The sequence below is a fragment of the Nerophis ophidion genome, linkage group LG04, assembly GCF_033978795.1.
Source record: "Nerophis ophidion isolate RoL-2023_Sa linkage group LG04, RoL_Noph_v1.0, whole genome shotgun sequence".
Lineage (NCBI taxonomy): Eukaryota > Metazoa > Chordata > Actinopteri > Syngnathiformes > Syngnathidae > Nerophis > Nerophis ophidion.
The window spans coordinates 5,468,441-5,490,119 of record NC_084614.1 but is presented as its reverse complement, the minus strand read 5'-3'; the positions used below and the strand labels follow the sequence as shown (position 1 = coordinate 5,490,119).

At 35.9% G+C, this 21,679-nt stretch overlaps 1 protein-coding gene across 1 annotated transcript in view; it reads left to right on the top strand.

Moving 5' to 3' along the window:
* Window positions 1-3,413: 3,413 nt before the first annotated feature.
* LOC133550789 (short transient receptor potential channel 4-like) overlaps window positions 3,414-21,679 on the top strand; it is a 73,752-nt gene continuing 55,486 nt past the window's right edge. Inside the window, exons 1-5 of the mRNA XM_061896828.1 lie at window positions 3,414-3,590; window positions 6,196-6,414; window positions 16,648-16,788; window positions 17,888-18,064; window positions 18,518-18,715. Coding sequence (XP_061752812.1) covers window positions 3,432-3,590; window positions 6,196-6,414; window positions 16,648-16,788; window positions 17,888-18,064; window positions 18,518-18,715 — 894 coding nt within the window. The 5' untranslated portion in view covers window positions 3,414-3,431. The remainder of the gene's footprint in view (window positions 3,591-6,195; window positions 6,415-16,647; window positions 16,789-17,887; window positions 18,065-18,517; window positions 18,716-21,679) is intronic.

Genomic DNA, 21,679 nt, shown 5'->3' with positions numbered 1-21,679 from the left:
TACATGCTTATGTCGCTTTTCGATGCAGTACCACCTGAGGAACCGAAGGTCCTTAATAATGATTTCTCCAGATTCTCTGAAACTTTTGATGATATTACGGAGCGCAGATGGTGAAATCCCTAATTTCCTTGCAAAAGCTACGTGAGAAATGTTGTTCTTAAACAATTTGCTCAGGCATTTGTTGACAAAACGGGGACCCTCGCCCAGTCCTTGTTTGTGAATGACTGAGCATTTCACGGAAGCTGCTTTTATACCCAATCATGGCACCCACTCGTTCCCCAAATAGCCCGTTCACCTGTGGTATGTTTCACATAAGTGTTTGATGAGCATTCCTCGACTTTCTCTGTCTTTTTTGCTACTCGTGCCAGCGTTTTTGAAGCATGTTTCAGGCATCAAATTCCAAATGAGCTAATATTTGCAAAAAATATTAGCTCATATATATGTATATATATATATATATATATATATATATATATATATATATATATATATATATGTATATATATATATATATATATATATATATATATATATATATGTATATATATATGTATATATATATATATATATATATATATATATATGTATATATATATATATATACATATATATATATATATATATATATATATATATATATATATATATATATATATATATATATATATATATAAAGTCACCTTGATTGTGTCATCTTGCGACCAATGTTTCACTTTGCTGCCTTTTAAGGCGATTGCAATCCACACACACACACACACACACACACACACACACACACACACACACACACACACACACACACACACTGTCTTTTCTTGCCCACGTTAATGACTTTGCTTCACGTCCAAATGCCAGCACCTCCAGTGGCAGACGTGGCCTTGTTAGGACACTTTGCCGGAGGGGAGGACAGAAAGTGCTGGAAGCATCCTTTACGGCGGTCGCCAGGCAACCGCTAATGTAGCTGCCGCCAATCAATTAGCTAGCTAACGCGGAGTGACATCTTTACAACCTTTTACCCCTGTCTGCGTCTGTTAGCGTGGTGCTGGCAGGTGTTAGCACCCTACAGAGATGGCATTTATGGCTCAAGGAAGAGAAACGGATCTTGAGGAGCTGTTCTATATATATATATATATATATATATATATTAAAACTATACCATGCAAAGCCAAAGCCATTTATCAACAACACCCAGAAACGCCGCCGGCTTCGCTGAGCCCGAGCTCATTTAAGATGGACTGATGGAAAGTGGAAATGTGTTTTGCAATCTGACGAGTCCACATCACAAATTGTTTTTGGAAACTGTGGACGTCAGATTTTAAAGTCCCCCGAAGAACGGGAAAACCTGCGAAAACAGGCTTGTAGGGATGATATAGGCTCTGTGTTTTTCCCGACTTAACGTACATATGTATATACATATACATACATACATACATATGAATACATACATACATATATACATGAATACATACGTACATACATATGTACATATACATATATACATGAGGTGAAGTGAATTATATTTATATAGCGCTTTTCTCTAGTGACTCAAAGCGCTTTATATAGTGAAACCCAATATCTAAGTTACATTTAAAGCAGTGTGGGTGGCACTGGGAGCAGGTGGGTAAAGTGTCTTGCCCAAGGACACGACGGCAGGGACTAGGATGGCGGAAGCGGGAATCGAACCTGCAACCCTCAAGTTGCTGGCACGGCCACTCTACCAACCGAGCTATACCGCCATATATATAATTACATACATACATATATATGAATACATACTGTACATCCATATATATATATCAATACATACATATAAATGAATACATACATAAATGTATACATGCGCATATGTATGTTTTCATATAAATGCATATATGTATGTATGTATTCAGATATATGGATGTATGTCTACATACCTACATATATATGTATTCATACATATACAGTACATATACATACATATATATATGTATATATATATATATATATATATATATATATAAATACATACATACATACATACATGCATACATATATATGAATATATACATACATACATGTATATACACATACATGAATACATATCTACATACATATATACATATGCATTCATAAATATATATGTATACACACATACATATATAAGAATACATACATATCTACATACATATATACATACACATATACTTACATACATATATATGAAAACATATATACGTATATACTGTATGTATAAATACATACCGGTATATACATATACACATATACATGTATATATATATGAATACATACCTATACATATACATACATACATACATACATACATACGTATATACATGTACATATATACATACATACATATATAAGAATACACACACATCTACATACATATATACATGAATACATACGTACATACATATATACATATACATACGGTGTGGCGAAGTTGGGAGAGTGGCCGTGCCAGCAATCTGAGGGTTCCTGGTCCAAACCCCACCTTCTACCATCCTCGTCACGTCCGTTGTGTCCTTGAGCAAGACACTTCACCCTTGCTCCTGATGGGCCCTGGTGAGCGCCTTGCATGGCAGCTCCCTCCATCAGTGTGTGAATGTGTGTGTGAATGGGTAAATGTGGAAGTAGTGTCAAAGCGCTTTGGGCTGCTTAAAAAGGGCTAGAAAAGCGCTATACAAGTACAACCATCTACCATTTATATACATATATATGAATACATACATTAATATATTTATACATACATATATACATATACATATGCATATGTATGAATACATACATACATATATACATATACATTCAAATTTGTACATACATATATATGAATACATACATACATACATACAAATATACATATATATATACATACATACATATATAAGAATACATACATATCTACATACATATATACATATACATACATACATACATATATACATATACATACATACATATATATGAATACATACATACATACATACATACATGTACATACATATATATGAATACATACATACATGTATACATATACATACATACATACATACATATATATGAATACATACATACATACATGTACATACATATATATGAATACATACATACATATATACATACATACATACATACATATATATGAATACATACATACATATATATGAATACATACATACATACATACATACACATGTACATACATACATACATACATACATGTACATACATATAAATGAATACATACTTACATTTTATATACACAGGAAGTGTCAACCAATTAGCATCCTAACGATGTTCACCACACAGCTCTACCACCTTTCCCGCACTCCCCCGTGTCTCCTCAGGGCGACGCCCACTGGACCGGCAGCTAGCAGGTGTTGGCACCGGGGTGGCCGCCCCCGCCCCCCCCCCCCCCACGCCGGGTGATGTCACAGCTGTACTACCGGCGCTCGGACAGCTCGTCGTACCGAGACCGCATCCCGCTGAGAATCGTCCGGGCCGAGTCGGCGCTGTCGGCGCTGGAGAAGACCTACCTGGGCGCCGTGGAGAAGGGAGACTATGCCAGCGTCAAGCAGGCCCTGCAGGTGTGTCAGCCTCATTAGCCCCGCCCACTAAACTTTTATTACCAGGAACTACTTTGGAGCAGTTCTTGTTTATGATCTCTTCTTCTGCTGACATTGTTGCTTTTTGTAAGTAGGCTTGGCATTCTAAATCATAAATAAACACCAGCAATAGTCAGCTAACAATGGAGGTAATTGGATTTGATTTATTTTGCCTAAAAATTAGTCTTTTCAACAATGAAAAATCATCTATTCTACATTGAAAACTCATCATTTCAACATTGAAAAATCATTATTTCAACATTGAAAATTTTCTTTTCAACATTGAAAATCTTCTTTTCAACATTGAAAAATCGTCTTTTCAACAATGAAAAATCATCTATTCTACATTGAAAACTCATCATTTCAACATTGAAAAATCATTATTTCAACATTGAAAATCCTCTTTTCAACATTGAAAAATCGTCTTTTCAACAATGAAAAAAATCATCTTTTCAACATTGAAAAATAATCATTTCAACATTTAAAAAAATTGTCTTTTCAACATTGAAAAATCATCCATTCAACATTGAAAAATCATCTTTTTAACTTTGAAAAATCATCTTTTTAACACTGAAAAATCATCTTTTCAACATTGAAAAATCATATTTTCAACATTGAAAAATAATCATTTCAACATTTAAAAAAAATTGTCTTTTCAACATTGAAAAATCATCCATTCAACATTGAAAAATGTTCTTTTTAACATTGAAAAATCATCTTTTTAACACTGAAAAATCATCTTTTCAACATTGAGAAATCGTCTTTTCAACGATGGGAAATCATCTATTCCACATTGAAAATTCATCATTTCAACATTGAAAAATCATTATTTCAACATTCAAAATCCTCTTTTGAACATTGAAAAATCGTCTTTTCAACATTAAAAAAAATCATCTTTTCAACATTGAAAAATAACCGTTTCAACATTTTAAAAAAATCGTCTTTTCAACATTGAAAAATCATCCATTCAAAATTGAAAAATCATCTTTTCAACATTGAAAATTAATCTTTTCAACATTGAAATATCGTCCTTTCAACATTGAAAAAAATCTTTATTTCAACATTGAAAAATCATCTTTTCAACATTGAAAAATCGTCATTCCAAAATTGAAAAATCACCTTTTCAACAATGAAAAAAACATATTTTCAACATTGAAAAATCCTCTTTTCAACATTGAAAAATAATCATTTCAACATTTTTTAAAAATCGTCTTTTCTACATTGAAAAATCATCTTTTCAACATTGAAAAATAATCATTTCAACATTAAAAAAACAAAAGTCTTTTTAACTTAAAAAAATTGTCTTTTCTACTTGAAAAATCGTCTTTCTAACATTTAAATATCGTCCTTTCAAAATTGATAAAAATAATTTTTCCGAAATTGAAAACTTTACCTTTGGACATTAAATTTAAAAAAAAAATAATCATAATTTTAACATTGAAAACATTTTTTTTCAACATCGGAAAATCATCTCTTTAACATTGAAAATTAATAATTTCAACATTGAAAATTAATCATTTCAACATTGAAAAATCGTAATTTCAACGTTGAAAAATCATCACTTCAACATTGAAAAATCATCATTCCAACATAAAAATAAATCGTCTTTTCAACATTGAAAATCATTATTTGAACATTGAAAAATTGTATTTTCAACATTGAAAAATCGTCTTTTCGCATTTGAACATTGAAAAATTGTATTTTCAACATTGAAAAATTATAATTTCATCATTGAAAAACCATCTTTTCAACTTTGACAAATCATCATTTCATCATTGAAAAAACATCTTTTCAACACTGAAAAAAAATCATATTGTGAACTTTGAAAAAAAAATTGTCTTTTCAACATTGAAAAAAAATCATCTTTTCAATATTGAAAAATTTTCATTTCAACATTGAAAAATCGTCTTTTCAACATTGAAAAATCTTCATATCAAGATAAAAAAAAATGCCTTTTCAACATTGAAAATCATCATTTCAACATTGAAAATTTGTATTTTCAACATTGAAAAATCATCTTTTCAACATAAAAAAATCGTCTTTTCAACATTAAAAAATCTTTATATCAAGATAAAAAAAAATGCCTTTTCAACATTGAAAATCATCATTTCAACATTGAAAATTTGTATTTTCAACATTGAAAAATTATCTTTTCAACATAAAAAAAAATCGTCTTTTCAACATTGAAAAATCTTCATATCAAGATAAAAAAAAATGCCTTTTCAACATTGAAAATCATCATTTCAACATTGAAAATTTGTATTTTCAACATTGAAAAATCGTCTTTTCAACACTAAAAAAAATCGCCTTTTCAACATTGATTCGACAACAGTTGTTAAATCATTGAAATGGTACCTATAATCAAACATTGCTCAACATCAACCAAAAATAACCAATCTGACCAAAATCCAACATTGAATCAACGTCTTTTGCTATCTGGGGTTATTTCCACACTTCTTCTGTCTGTTTAAGATTCTCATTACTGCCCCCAGTGGTGGGAAAGTGTATTACAAGCAGCCGAGAGTATTCAACACGGTTAAAAAAAACAAGAAAAATGTATTTTTCAAAGAGAGTGGCGTTCTTGCAGGAGGCGGAGATCTACTTCAAGATCAACATCAACTGCATCGACCCGCTGGGCCGCACGGCGCTGCTCATCGCCATCGAGAACGAGAACCTGGAGATCATCGAGCTGCTGCTGGCCTTCAACGTCTACGTGGGCGACGCCCTGCTGCACGCCATCCGCAAGGAGGTGGTGGGCGCCGTGGAGCTGCTGCTCAACCACAAGAAGCCCAGCGGCGGCATGCAGGTCAGACCCGGGGCCGGGAACCAGAACCAGAACCAGAACCAGAACCAGAAGCGCTCTCATTAGGGCTGTGAATCTTTGGGATTTGATTCAGAATCGATTCTCGATTCAAAACGATTCCTGATTCAAAATTAATACTTTTTAATACCTAAACTTCCATTTTTTTAAAGTCAACCGGGACAAGATAGGACAGATTAAAAAAGAATTAAAGCTGCAAGCAGCGTTGGTCGGGTCCGCCTTTGGCTGCTGCCCCCGAGACCCACGGCCGGTTAAGCGTTGGAGCCACTATTTTGAGAATCTAATGCATTGTGAAAGTAATGCAGTTGTTGTATTGAAGTGAAAATATCAAACTTCCTGTTGATTTTTGCTAAAGTATGTTAATTATTAAAATGTAGGTCTAAGTGAGACCTACATAGTGTTTTTTGTTTCATGTCTCTCTGACATTCCTACCGGAAGTTACAAGCAGTTTTGTCTGTGTTTTCTTCCTAGGAGCAGTTTGTCCGTGTTGTATTCCTAGGGGGGCGGTAGAGCGCAATTTTGAGTTTTGAGGTTAGGTTTTTTCATCAGATCGCAATTTTTGCCAGACCTGATGTGTGTGTCAAGTTTGGTGAGTTTAGAAGAATTTTAAGGGGGTCAAATAACAGCTCAAAGAGGCAAAAATGACATTTTTTAGGAGACTTTGCACAGGGGTTCTTTGAAGGCTCGTAAAATCAAAACCTGAGAACTTATCAAAACTCTGTTCTATAATTTTAATCAGAAGGGTTCAATCTCTCTCCTGTGCGAGTTTGAAGCCAAAACAACAAACGCACACAGAGGAGATAATGTTTGAAGAAAGGTGACCGGTTTTTACAAAGCTTTTGTTTTGAAGGGGGCATTGCAAACTTCCTGTTGATTTTTCTTGGGGGTTGTCAATCTATGAAATGTAGGTCTAAGCGAGACCTACATAGAGGTTTTTGTTTCATGTCTCTCCGACATTCTTACCGGAAGTTACAAGCAATTTTTTCTGTGTTTTCTTCCTAGGAGCAGTTTTTTCAGTGTTTTATTCAAAAATAGCGCTAGAGCGCAATTTTGAGTTTTGGGGTCTGGTTTTTTCATTAGATCGCAATATTCGCCAGTCTTTATGTGTGCGCCAAGTTTGGTGACTTTTGAAGCATTTTAAAGGGGTCAAATTACAGCGCAATTTTGAGTTTTGAGGTTAGGTTTTTTCATCAGATCGCAATTTTTGCCAGACCTGATGTGTGTGTCAAGTTTGGTGAGTTTAGAAGCATTTTAAGGGGGTCAAATAACAGCTCAAAGAGGCAAAAATGACATTTTTTTAGGAGACTTTGCACAGGGGTTCTTGGAAGGCGTGTAAAATCAAAACCTGAGAACTTATCAAAACTCTGTTCTATACTTTTAATCAGAAGGGTTCAATCTCTCTCCTGTGCGAGTTTGAAGCCAAAACAACAGACGCACTCGGAGGAGATAATTTTTGAAGAAAGGTGACCGGTTTTTACAAAACTTTTGTTTTGAAGGGGGGATTGCAAACTTCCTGTTGATTTTTGTTGGGGGTTGTCAATCTATGAAATGTAGGTCCAAGCGAGACCTACATAGAGGTTTTTGTTTCATGTCTCTCCGACATTCTTACCGGAAGTTACAAGCAATTTTGTCTGTGTTTTCTTCCTAAGAGCAGTATTTCCAGTGTTTTATTCAAAAATAGCGCTAGAGCGCAATTTTGAGTTTTGGGGTCTGGTTTTTTCATTAGATCGCAATATTCGCCAGTCCTTATGTGTGTGCCAAGTTTGGTGACTTTTGAAGCATTTTAAAGGGGTCAAATTACAGCGCAATTTTGAGTTTTGAGGTTAGGTTTTTTCATCAGATCGCAATTTTTGCCAGACCTGATGTGTGTGTCAAGTTTGGTGAGTTTAGAAGCATTTTAAGGGGGTCAAATAACAGCTCAAAGAGGCAAAATTTACATTTTTTAGGAGACTTTGCTCAGGGGTTCTTGGAAGGCGTGTAAAATCAAAACCTGAGAACTTATCAAAACTCTGTTCGATACTTTTAATCAGAAGGGTTCAATCTCTCTCCCGTGCGAGTTTGAAGCCTAAACAACAAACGCACTCAGAGGAGATAATTTTTGAAGAAAGGTGACCGTTTTTTACAAAACTTTTGTTTTGAAGGGGGGATTGCAAACTTCCTGTTGATTTTTGTTGGGGGTTGTCAATCTATGAAATGTAGGTCTAAGCGAGACCTACATGGAAGTTTTTGTTTCATGTCTCTCCGACATTCTTACCGGAAGTTATAAGCAATTTTGTCTGTGTTTTCTTCCTAGGAGCAGTTTTTTCAGTGTTTTATTCAAAAATAGTGCTAGAGCGCAATTTTGAGTTTTGGGGTTTGGTTTTTGCATTAGATCGCAATATTCGCCAGTCCTTATGTGTGCGCCAAGTTTGGTGACTTTTGAAGCATTTTAAAGGGGTCAAATTACAGCGCAAAGAGGCAAAAATTGCATTTTTTGCGAACATTTTATTTTGAAGGGGTTTTTGCCAACTTCTTGTAGATTTTTGCTGAAAGAAGTGAGTGTATGAAAATTGGGTCTAAGTCAGACCTACATAGGAGTTTTTGTTTCATGTCGCTATGACATTCTTAACAGAAGTTACATGCAGTTTTGTCTGTAATTTTTTCCTAGGGGGCGCTAGAGCGCAATTTTCATTTTGGGGGATTGGTTGCTTAATATGTTGGGAAGGTTTGCTATACCGACGTGTGTGTCAAATTGGGTGACTTTTGAAGCATGTTAAGGGGGTCAAATTACAGCGCGTAGGTGCGGAATAATAATAAAACACAGCAGTTTCAATAGGGTCCTTGGCCCTAAATATATGTAATAATAATAATATATTTTATTAATTTGTTTTAAACCGAGTTTGGATTTTTTAATTGATTTGGAATCGATTCTTGATTCAAAACGAAACTTGATTCCATTTTTTTAAAGGTCCATTCTATGTGTCATACTTGATCATTTCGCCATATTGCCATATTTTTGCTGAAAGGATTTAGTAGAGAACATCCACGATAAAGTTGGCAACTTTTGGTCGCTGATAAAAAAGCCTTGCCTGTACCAGAAGTAGCAGACGATCTGCGAGTGACATCACGGGTTGTGGAGCTCCTCACATCTGAACATTGTTTACAATCATTAACCACCAGCAGCGAGAGCGATTCGGACCGAGAAAGCGACAATTTCCCCATTAATTTGATTCGTGGATGAGGAAAGTTAGAGTGAAGCACTTAAAAAAAAAAAAAAAAAAAGAAAGAAAAGGCGACGGCTCCAGGCGACGGTAGTGGGAGCGTTTCAGATGTACTGCGTTCAAAGGACTCCGGCTTATTAGTGATTCCCGAAGCTCAAAAAAAGTCCGCGGGCTATAGAGCGTTCTCCAGTACTCTGGAATGCCCTCCCGGTAACAGTTCGAGATGCCACCTCAATAGAAGAATTTAAGTCTCACCTTAAAACTCATTTGTATACTCTAGCCTTTAAATAGACTCACCTTTTTAGACCAGTTGATCTGCCGTTTCTTTTCTTTTTCTCTTATGTCCCACTCTCCCTTGTCGATGGGGTCCGGTCCGATCTGGTGGCCATGTACTGCTCGCCTGTGTATCGGCTGGTGGACATCTCTGCGCTGCTGATCCGCCTCCGCTTGGGATGGTTTCCTGCTGGCTCCGCTTTGGACTGGACTCTTGCGACTGTGTTGGATCCATTATGGATTATTACTCTTATCGGCTGGGGACATTTCTGCGCTGCTGATCCGCCTCCGCTTGGGATGGTTTCCTGCTGACTCCGCTGTGAACGGGACTCTCGCTGCTGTGTTGGATCCGCTTTGGACTGGACTCTCGCGACTGTGTTGGATCCATTATGGATTGAACTTTCACAGTATCATGTTAGACCCGCTCGACATCCATTGCTTTCCTCCTCTCCAAGGTTTCTCATAGTCATCATTGTCACCGACGTCCCACTGGGTGTGAGTTTTCCTTGCCCTTATGTGGGCCTACCGAGGATGTCGTGGTGGTTTGTGCAGCCCTTTGAGACACTAGTGATTCAAGGCTATATAAGTAAACATTGATTGATTGATTAGACACATTTACGAGGATAATTCTGGAAAATCCCTTATCTGCTTATTGTGTTAATAGTATTTTAGTGAGATTGTAAAGTCATACCTGAAAGTCGGATGGCCGCGGTGAACGCCAGTGTCTCCGAGAGAAGCTGAGGAGCCAAGATCACAGCTGCCTTTTTGAGCTGCAGGATGAGGTCCCATAATCCACTGAAGTCTCCGGTAAGAGCCGACTTAATATCACAATTTTACCATCCAAAAACTTGCTGGTTGACGTAGAGAAACATGTTCGCTTGACTTTTTGTGTTAAAGATTCACAACAAACAAAGAAACACCGGTTGTGTTTCGGTTGCTAAAGGCAGCTGCAATCCACCGCTTTCCACCAACAGCATTCTTCTTTGACGTCTCCATTATTAATTGAACAAATTGCAAAAGATTCAGCAACACAGATGTCCAAATTACTGTGTAATTATGCGATGAAAAGAGGCGACTTTAATAATAACGTCACAAACACGCGTGATCATACCGCGATGTTTTCAACAGGATACTTGGCGGGAAATTTAAAATTGTAATTTAGTAAACTAAAGCGGCCGTATTGGCATGTGTTGCAATGTTAATATTTCATCATTGATATATAAACTATCAGACTGCGTGGTCGCTAGTAGTGGCTTTCAGTAGGCTTTTAAATAACAAAACTTCATTTTTCTTAAGTAATTCAGGAAAGGACAGGATGGATTAAAAAAATACTATATTTTCTTTTCTAAATTAAATCGGAAAAAAAGACGGATTTAAAAAATTATATATATATATATTTATATATACATAATTTATATTGAGTTTTTATACAGATTTTTGATTCTTTAATCGATTCAAAACGATTCTTTATTCAAAATCAAAAAATATGTTTTTTAATAATAAAACTTCTCTTTTCTAAAGTAAATCAGGAAAGGACACAACAATTAAAACCGATTCTTGACTTTTTTTTTTTTTTATCAATTCAGAATCGATTCTTGAGTCAAAACAATTCTTGATTCAAAATCGATACTTTATTTTTTTTTAAAACGACAAAACTCTTTTGTAAAATAAAAGCGAAAGGACAGGACATATTTTAAAAATAATTTAAAAATGATGTATATGTATATATATATATATATATATATATATATATATATATATATATATATATATATATATATATATATATATATATATATATATATATATGTATATATATATATATATTTTTTTTATTTTTATTATTTTTATTTATATATAATTTATATGTATAGATAAAATAAAAATTTTTAAAATATATATTTATATTTCTTTATATATAATTAATATATATACATATATATACATATTTATTTATCTATTTATATATAATTAATATGTATATATAAAATAAAACATTTAAAAAAATATGTATATATATATATATTTCTTTATTTATATATAGTTTATATGTATAGATAAAATAAAAAATTTAAAAAGATATATATATATTTATATTTCTTTATATATAATTAATATATATACATATATACATACATATTTATTTATTTATTTATATATAATTAATATGTATATATAAAATAAAACATTTAAAAAAAATATGTATATATTTATATGTATTTATATATAATTAATATATATATATGTATTTATTTATTTATCTATTATATATAATTAATATGTTTATATAAAATAAAAAAATAAAATAAAAAAATATATATTTATTTATATATATATATATATATATATATATATACACACATATATATATATATATATATATATATATATAAATATATATACACACACATATATATACACATATAAATATATATATACACACACATATGTATATATATGTGTGTATATATATGTATATATATATATATATGTGTATATATATGTCTATCTGTGTTGGCCCTGTGATGAGGTGGCGACTTGTCCAGGGTGTACCCCGCCTTCCGCCCGATTGTAGCTGAGATAGGCGCCAGCGCCCCCGCGACCCCAAAAGGGAATAAGCGGTAGAAAATGGATGGATGGATGGATGTATATATATATATATATATATATAAATATATATATATATATATATATATATATATATATACATTTTGGGATTGCTAATAAAAAGGATTAACACAAGGTTTCTTATCATTGCCCGCCACTCGCGTGTCTTTTGTCTCCGAATGGTGGTCGTCAGCAGCAAAAGCGTAGGAACGTTGCGGAAAGGCAGATGAAAAGTAAAATGGAGACAAAAGGCAACAGAAGCTGATGTGTGCAGCAGAGATGTGACCAACGCTTGCAGGCTCTGTCATCTGACAGCCAGAACCTTTCCTCTGGACCCGTGTGTGTGTGTGTGTGTGTGTGCGCTGCCAAAACTGCTTGATTAGAGTCAGTCTGTTTGCAAAAAGGCATCCAATCCATCAACAATGTCTTGGCTGATAAGGACGAGACAACATTTGGACTTTGATGGTTTTGCAGCCGCAAAGCATGCTGGGATTGATCGCTATTAAAAAACCGCCCTGACTCTCTTTTAAGTGTGTCGAGAAAGTGCAGTTCGTGCAGCATCAGGAGCACAACAACCTGCACACTCTCCTTTCAATAACAACTATCTGCACTTTTTCTTTTTTTGTTTATGTCTTTTATGTGGCTGATCAATTTGAATGTATTATTTTTCCATATTTATTCATAGTTAATGAATGTTATCTTTCAGTATGAAATGGTTGAAGTGACTTTAAATAAGGGTTTTGTTTTGTTTTTTTCCCAGGCAAATATAGTAAGGTGGGCAATCTTTTTGGCACCGCATGATTCGATTCGATCTTTAACTCAAAATGATTCTTGATTCAAAATCAATGCTTTTTAATGACATGATGTAGTTCTGATATTAACAAAAATTCCCTCTATAAAACAAATGAAGAAGTGTGTTAAATTTCTATATTACTTGAAATAAAAAGGCTTTTGTTTAATAAAACATTTATTATGTCAAACACAAATAAGGCAACAGGAATAATAATTTTTTTAGTGATTTTTTAAACCAATTTTTGATTTATTAATTGATTCAGAGTCAATTAAAAACGATTCTTGATTAAAAGAACAATTTTTTAATAACAACGTTTTTTTCTAAAGTAAGTCGGAAAAGGATAGGACTGATTAAAATAATAATAATAATTAAAAAAAATATATAATAATAAATGGATTTTTTTAACCGAATTTTTGATTTTTTTTTTCTTAATTGATTCATGATTGATTCAAAACGATTCTGGACTCAAAATCAATACTTTTTCCAATAACATAACTATTTTATTACATAAAAAATTGTTTAAAAAAAAATCACAAAAAGTTATTAAAAAGTTATTAAATTAAAAAATATATACATATATACATATATATGTATATATATATATATATATATATATATATATGCATATATGTATATATTTTTTAATTTAATAACTTTTTGTGATTTTTTTTTAAATATATATATATATATATATGTATATATATATATATATATATATACATATATACATATACATGTATATATGTATGTATTTTTTAATTTAATAACTTTTTGCGATTTTTTTTTAAACAATTTTTGCTTTTTTTAATCAATTCAGAATCGATTAAAAACGATTCTTGATTCAAAATCAGAACTTTTTCTTAAAAAAACAAAACTTCTCTCTTCTAAAGTAAATCGTGGAAGAACAGGACATATTTAAAAAAAATTTAAAAAAATAAAATATATATATTTATATATATAAAACACTAATAAATTGATTATTTTAACCCAATTTTTGATTTTTTTTTAATTGATTCATAATCGATTCAAAACGATTCTGGACTCAAAATCAATACTTTTTCCAATAACAAAACTATTTTATGTAGTAAATCAGGAAAGGACAGGACGGATTAAAAAAATAATAATAATAAATAAATAAAAATTAAAAAAAATATATATATAATAGCTTTTATTAATTTTTTTCAAAACGATTTTAGATTTTTTTTAACTGATTCGGAATCGATTTTAAACGATTCTTGATTCAAAATTGATACATTTTTAATAACAGAACTTTTTTCTAAAGTGAATTGAAAAAAGGACAGACAGATTAAAAAAATATAAGTAGTAATAATTTTCATAGATTTTTTTTTTTTAAACCGACTTTTGATTTTTTTAATCGATTCAGAGTCGATTTCTTGATTCAAAAGCAATTCTTTTTTTTTAATAACAAAACTTCTTTTCTAAAGTAAATCGAGAAAGGACATGACAGACTTAAACATGATATGTATATATATTTATAACTTTTTTACAGATTTTTTTAAAACTGATTTTTTTTTTTGTTTTCTACTGATTTGGAATGGATTTTGAACGATTCCTGATTTAAAATTAATACTTTTTTTAAAAACAAAACTTGTATTTTCTCAAGTAAATTGGATATATATATATATATATATATATATATATATATATATATATATATATATATATATATGTATATATGTATGTATGTATGTATGTATATATGTATGTGTATATATATATATATGTATATGTATGTATGTATGTATGTATGTATATATGTATGTGTATATATATATATATATATATATATATATATATATATAATAGCAACAAGCTATTATATAGTGGGCATAAATTCATGGACAGCGTTTTGAAGTTTGCCATTCCAAAAGTCTCCTGAGTTTTTTGGTGAGTCTCGGACTAAAAAGATATTTCCTGAGAACCCGAGTGTCAACGTGACTTCAATAATGTTGCCTTTGCAAATTAAAAAGGCTCCTCAATATTCCTGCAGAGTGGAACAAGTTGTTCCACATTAAAAGTGCCACCGGCTCTCATACTTTACTTTTTTTTACCAGAGAAATTTTCTCCACGCTAAAGTTGGTCACTGGTGGGTTCCGAGGAGAGCCGGAAGACCTGGGACAATTCATTAGGTACACACCTACGCTATGTGTACCTAATGAATTGTCCTTGTCCCATGCTGTGAAAACCTAGGGGAGTGGCTTGTTAGCATGCTAATATTAGCATGCTAGCTTGTTTGCTGATTCTGCAGCTATATATCCTTTGTTTTATCTCTTGAAAAATTATGTCATTTAGCATGCTAATGTTTGTAAGCTAGCTTTTTTTTTTTTTAGCTAATTTTGTAGGTATCCACAGTTCTATTTTGCTACTCGATGCATGCTAATGTTAGCCTTTTGAACACATTTTTCCACAACTTGGATATATTTCCATACTTGAAAAATAATACCATTTACCATGCCAATGTTAGCAAGCTAGCTTTAAAAAAAAAAAAATGTTTTTTTGCTAATTGTTTAGGTATCCACAGTTCTATTTTGCTACTGGATGCATGCTAATGTTAGCCTTTTGAATACATTTTTCTGGTACACAACTCAAGTACCATTTAGCATGCTAATTTTCATGAGCTAGCTTTTTTTTTTTTAGCTAATTTTGTAGGAATCCAAAGTTCTATTTTGCTACTGGATGCATGCTAATGTTAGCCTTTTGAACACATTTTTCCACAACTCGGATATATTTCCATACTTGAAAAATTATACCATTTAGCATGCTAATGTTAGTAAGCTAGCTTTAAAAAAAAATGCTAATTTTGTAGGTATTCACAGTCCTATTTTGCTACTGGATGCATGCTAATGTTAGCCTTTTGAACACATTTTTCTGGTACACAACTCAAGTATATTTTCATACTTGACAAAAGATACCATTTAGCATGCTAATTTTCATGAGCTAGCATTTTAATTATTTTCGCTAATTTTAAAGCACCACCCTCCTCAGTCCTATTTTGCTATGTTAGCAGACAAGCATTTTTCCGGTATTTAGCAGGTATACACCTCAATGTCATATATTTTTGTATTTCATTAATGCTAACCGTAATCATGCTATTGTTAGCATAGTACTGTAAGCATGCTAGCTTTTTTTTTAAATTTTCATTTTACCCTCAGTTTGCTCATATTTTTAAAGTATATTATACATTTACCATTTTTTTCAGGCTTTTTTAGTATTCCCGCTAAATTTCTAGCACAACTACATTAAATGTTGTTACTGGATGCATGCAAGTGGTGTACCTAAAGAAGTGACCCTGTGTGGAATAACCCCGCCCCTTTTCACCCCGAGGTCCCGCCCATTTTACTGGACAAGCAGTTCTCCAACTTCACCCCGGACATCACACCCATCATCCTGGCGGCGCACACCAACAACTACGAGATCATCAAGCTCCTGGTGCAGAAGGGTGTGTCCATGCCGCAGCCGCACGAGGTGAGCCCCCCCGATTCAATTTCCCGGATTACCCAGAATCCCTGGTTCTCTGGGACATTTTGCACATTGAAATGGAATGGGCCAACTTTATTAGACATGCACAACTCCGCACATTTCTCATCCGATTCGAACCTTTACCCCCGTCCACGCACTCTACCCACCCCGGGCAACCTGCAAAATTAGCTTAAAATGCTAGCCTACTAAGGTTAGCATGCCAACAGCTATCATTTGTCTTTTAACAAAATATTTGACGCTAAGGTGCATACCTGCAAAATTAGCTTAAAAAATACTAACGTTAGCATGCATCAAGTACCAAAATATGACCGAGGTGTAAACCAACAAAATTAGCTTTAAAAAAAGCTAGCATACGAATGATAGCACGCTAACAGTTATCATTCGTCACTTAACAAAATATTTGACACTGAGGTGCAAAATTAGCATACAAAAGCTAGCATACACACATTAGCATGCATCAAGTACCAATACATGACTGAGGTGTATACCAACATATTAGCTTTAAAAAAGATAGCATACTAATGTTAGCATGCCTACAGTTATCATTCGTCATTCAATAAAGTATTTGACGCTGAGGTGTATCCCTTTAAAATTAGCCTACAAAAGCTAGCCTGCTAAAGTTAGCATGCGTCTAGTACTAAAATATGACTGACGAGTATAGCAACAAAATTAGCATTAAAAAAGCTAGCATACTAATGATAGCATGCTAACAGTTATCATTCGTCACTCGACAAAATATATGCCTGCAAAATTAGCTCGAAATGCTAGTCTACTAAGGTTAGCATGCCAACAGTTATTCCTCCCATAACAAAATATTTGACGCTGAACTGCAAAATTAGCACAAAAAAAAGTTAGCATGCTAATATTTGAATGCTAATCATTTTGCCTTTGGTTGTTAAAATTTTTGGACATCCCCGCCCAAGTGATTCATAGACTAACTTGTCTTTGATGTTTACGGAAAACCTACATTTAGTTTGTGTGTGTGTGTGTGTGTGTGTGTGTGTGTGTGTGTGTGTGTGTGTGTGTGTGTGTGTGTGTGTGTGTGTGTGTGTGTGTGTGTGTGTGTGTGTGTGTGCGTGTGCAGGTGCGCTGCAACTGCGTGGAGTGTGTGTCGAGTTCCGACGTGGACAGCCTGCGACACTCGCGGTCCCGCCTCAACATCTACAAGGCGCTGTCCAGCCCCTCCCTGGTCGCCCTCTCCAGCGAGGACCCCTTCCTCACCGCCTTCAGGCTCAGCCGGGAACTGCAGGAGCTTAGCAAGGTGACGCCTCCGCCGCTGCGCCCGCACCCGCGCCTGCGCCAGCACCTGCACCAGCACCCGCACCCGCACCCACACCTGCAACCGCGCCCGCACCTGCACCTGCGCCCGCGCCTGCGCCTGCGCCCGCACCTGCGCCCACGCCCGCACCTGCACCTGCGCCTGCGCCCGCACCCGCACCTGCACCCGCGCCCGCACCTGCACCTGCACCCGCGCCTGCGCCCGCACCTGTACCCACGCCCGCACCTGCACCCGCGCCCGCACCTGCACCCGCACCCGCACCTGCACCCGCGCCTGCACCCGCACCCGCACCCGAATCCGCACCTGCACCCGCACCTGCACCCGCGCCCGCGCCTGCACCCACACCTGCACTCGCACCTGCGCCCACACCCGCACCTGCACCCGCTTCCACGCACAAGCAGGACACCAAGAAACGTGATAGTTGTGGGCTTGCAGGTGGAGAACGAGTTCAAGTCCGAGTACGAGGAGCTGTCGCAGCAGTGCAAGCAGTTCGCCAAAGACCTCCTGGACCAGACCAGAAGCTCCAGGGAGCTGGAGATGATCCTCAACTACAGAGACGACGTCAGCCTGCTGGAGGACGGCGACGGCGACCTGGCCAGGCTCAAGTTAGCCATCAAGTATTACCAGAAGGAAGTAAGTGTGACCCCCGCCGCACCTCGTCTCTCATGATATCTCACAGGAACACGTCGTAAATGCATGATCTCATTGGATCACGACGTGGCAAAATAAAAGCCTCTCTGTTAGGTTCAAACCCCGACAAGAAGCGAGGAATCGAACAGAGACAGGATTCAATTTAGCTCATGAGGAGAGCGCGTGGATCTGTACCCTCGTGAGGTATTACCCCACGCATTTATTTGGACATTCCCTGATTACATAGCTGCAGTTGCTTTTAAGGGGAGGAGGGGTCATAAATAGCTGCCGCACTCGGCCATAAATAGTTCAAAGAAAAGGTGCTTGGAGGCTTGTCAGGTTTTCACCGTCTCTGCTTGGTAGATCTTTGGTCATGGTTCTCGCCCGGAAAAGGATGGAGTGCCATCTCCGAGTTGGCGGGGGTGGGACCCTTCCTCAAGTGGAGGAGTTCAAGTACCTCGGAGTCTTGTTCACGAGTGAGAGAAGAGTGGATCGTGAGATCGGCAGACGGATCGGTGCGGCGTCTTCTGTATTGCGGACGCTGTATCGATCCGTTGTGGTGACAAAAGAGCTGAGCCGGAAGGCAAAGCTCTCAATTTACCGGTCGATCTACGTTCCCATCCTCACCTATGGTCATGAGCTTTGGGTCATGACGTCATAATTTAATGAAGTCATAACCTCATGCTGTCATAATCTCATGCCGTCATACCCTCATGAAGTCATGACCTCATGTCTTCATAACCTCATGAAGTCATAACCTAATGAAGTCATAACCTTATGCTGTCATAACCTCAAGAAGTCATAACATCATGCCTTCATAACCTCATGCCTTCATAACCTCATGCCTTCATAACCTCATGCCGTCGTAACCTCATGAAATCATACCTTCATGAAGTCATAACCTCATGCTGTCATGACCTCATGCTGTCATAACCTCATGAAGTCATAACCTCATGAAGTCATACCCTCATGCCATCATAACCTCATGAAGTCATACCCTCATGAAGTCATAACCTTATGCTGTCATAACCTCATGAAATCATAACATCATGCCTTCATAACCTCATGCCTTCATAACCTCATGTTGTCATAACCTCATGAAATCATACCTTCACGAAGTCATAACCTCATGCTGTCATAACCTCATGCTCTCATAACCTCATGAAGTCATAACCTCATGAAGTCATACCCTCATGCCATCATAACCTCATGAAGTCATAACCTTATGCTGTCATAACCTCAAGAAGTCATAACATCATGCCTTCATAACCTCATGCCTTCATAACTTCATGAAGTCATAACCTCATGTTGTCATAACCTCATGCCGTCGTAACCTCATGAAATCATACCTTCATGAAGTCATAACCTCATGCTGTCATAACCTCATGAAGTCATACCCTCATGCCATCATAACCTCATGAAGTCATACCCTCATGAAGTCATAACCTTATGCTGTCATAACCTCAAGAAGTCATAACCTCATGCCGTCATAACCTCATAAAGTCATACCCTCATGCCATCATAACCTCATGTTGTCATAACCTCATGCCGTCATAACCTCATGAAATCATACCTTCATGAAGTCATAACCTCATGCTGTCATAACCTCATGCTGTCATAACCTCATGGAGTCATACCCTCATGCCATCATAACCTCATGTCTTCATAACCTCATGCCTTTATAACCTCATGAAGTCATGACCTCATGCCGTCATACCCTCATGAAGTCATAACCTCATGAAGTCATACCCTCATGAAGTCATAACCTTATGCTGTCATAACCTCATGAAGTCATAACCTCATGAAGTCATACCTTCATGCCATCATAACCTCATGGAGTCATAACCTCATGCCTTCATAACTTCATGAAGTCATAACCTCATGCCGTCATACCCTCATGAAGTCATACCCTCATGCCGTCATAACCTCATGACGTCATAACCTCATGCCGTCATAACTTCATGAAGTCATAACCTCATGCCGTCATACCCTCATGAAGTCATACCCTCATGCCGTCATAACCTCATGACGTCATAACCTCATGCCGTCATAACATCATGGCATTATAACCTCATGCCGTCATAACCTCATGAAGTCATAACCTCATGCCGTCATAACCCCATGAAGTCATAACCTCATGCCGTCATAACCTCATGCCATCATAACCTCATGCCGTCATAACCTCATGAAGTCATAACCTCATGCCGTCATAACCTCATGAATTCATAACTTCATGCCGTAATAACCTCATGCTGTCATAACCTCATGAATTCATACCCTCATGAAGTCATGCCTTTATGAAGTCATAACCTCATGCTGTTAAAACTTCATGAAGTCATAACCTCATGAAGTCACAGACATGTCTCATGGATGACTTCCCTTGGCTGAGGTGTTGATCGAGGCCGCAGTTGGTGAAGTTAATGAGGAATGAGAGGGTGATTAAGTCTTCATTTACTTCTGCTGATTAGTCTCTCCCACGTCGCCTCAGCCTGTCACTCAAATGGATGTTCTCTGCACACCTGGACCCTGTGTGTGTGTGTGTGTGTGTGTGTGTGCGTGCGTGCGTGCGTGCGTGTGTGTGTGTGAGGAAGGAATGCCCAGAGGGGTCCTGCTGCTTCTCAAGAAAATACCTTTCAGAACATCGGAAAGCACGAAACGTTGGAACACAAAACGTCCTAACGCGAAACACGATAAAACGAAACGTCGAAACACAAAACAGCAGTACGCGAAAATCCATGACATGAAACGTTGCAACAGGTCGTAACACAAAACATCGTAAAACACAAAACGTCGCAACACACAAAACGTAACACAAAACATCGTAACACTAAATGTTTTTACTCGACACGTAACATAAAATGCCGTAACACAAAACGTCGTAACACAAAACATCCTTGCAAGAAATGTTGTAACACTAAATGTCGTCACAAGAATCATCGTAAAACACAAAACGTAGCAACAGACTAA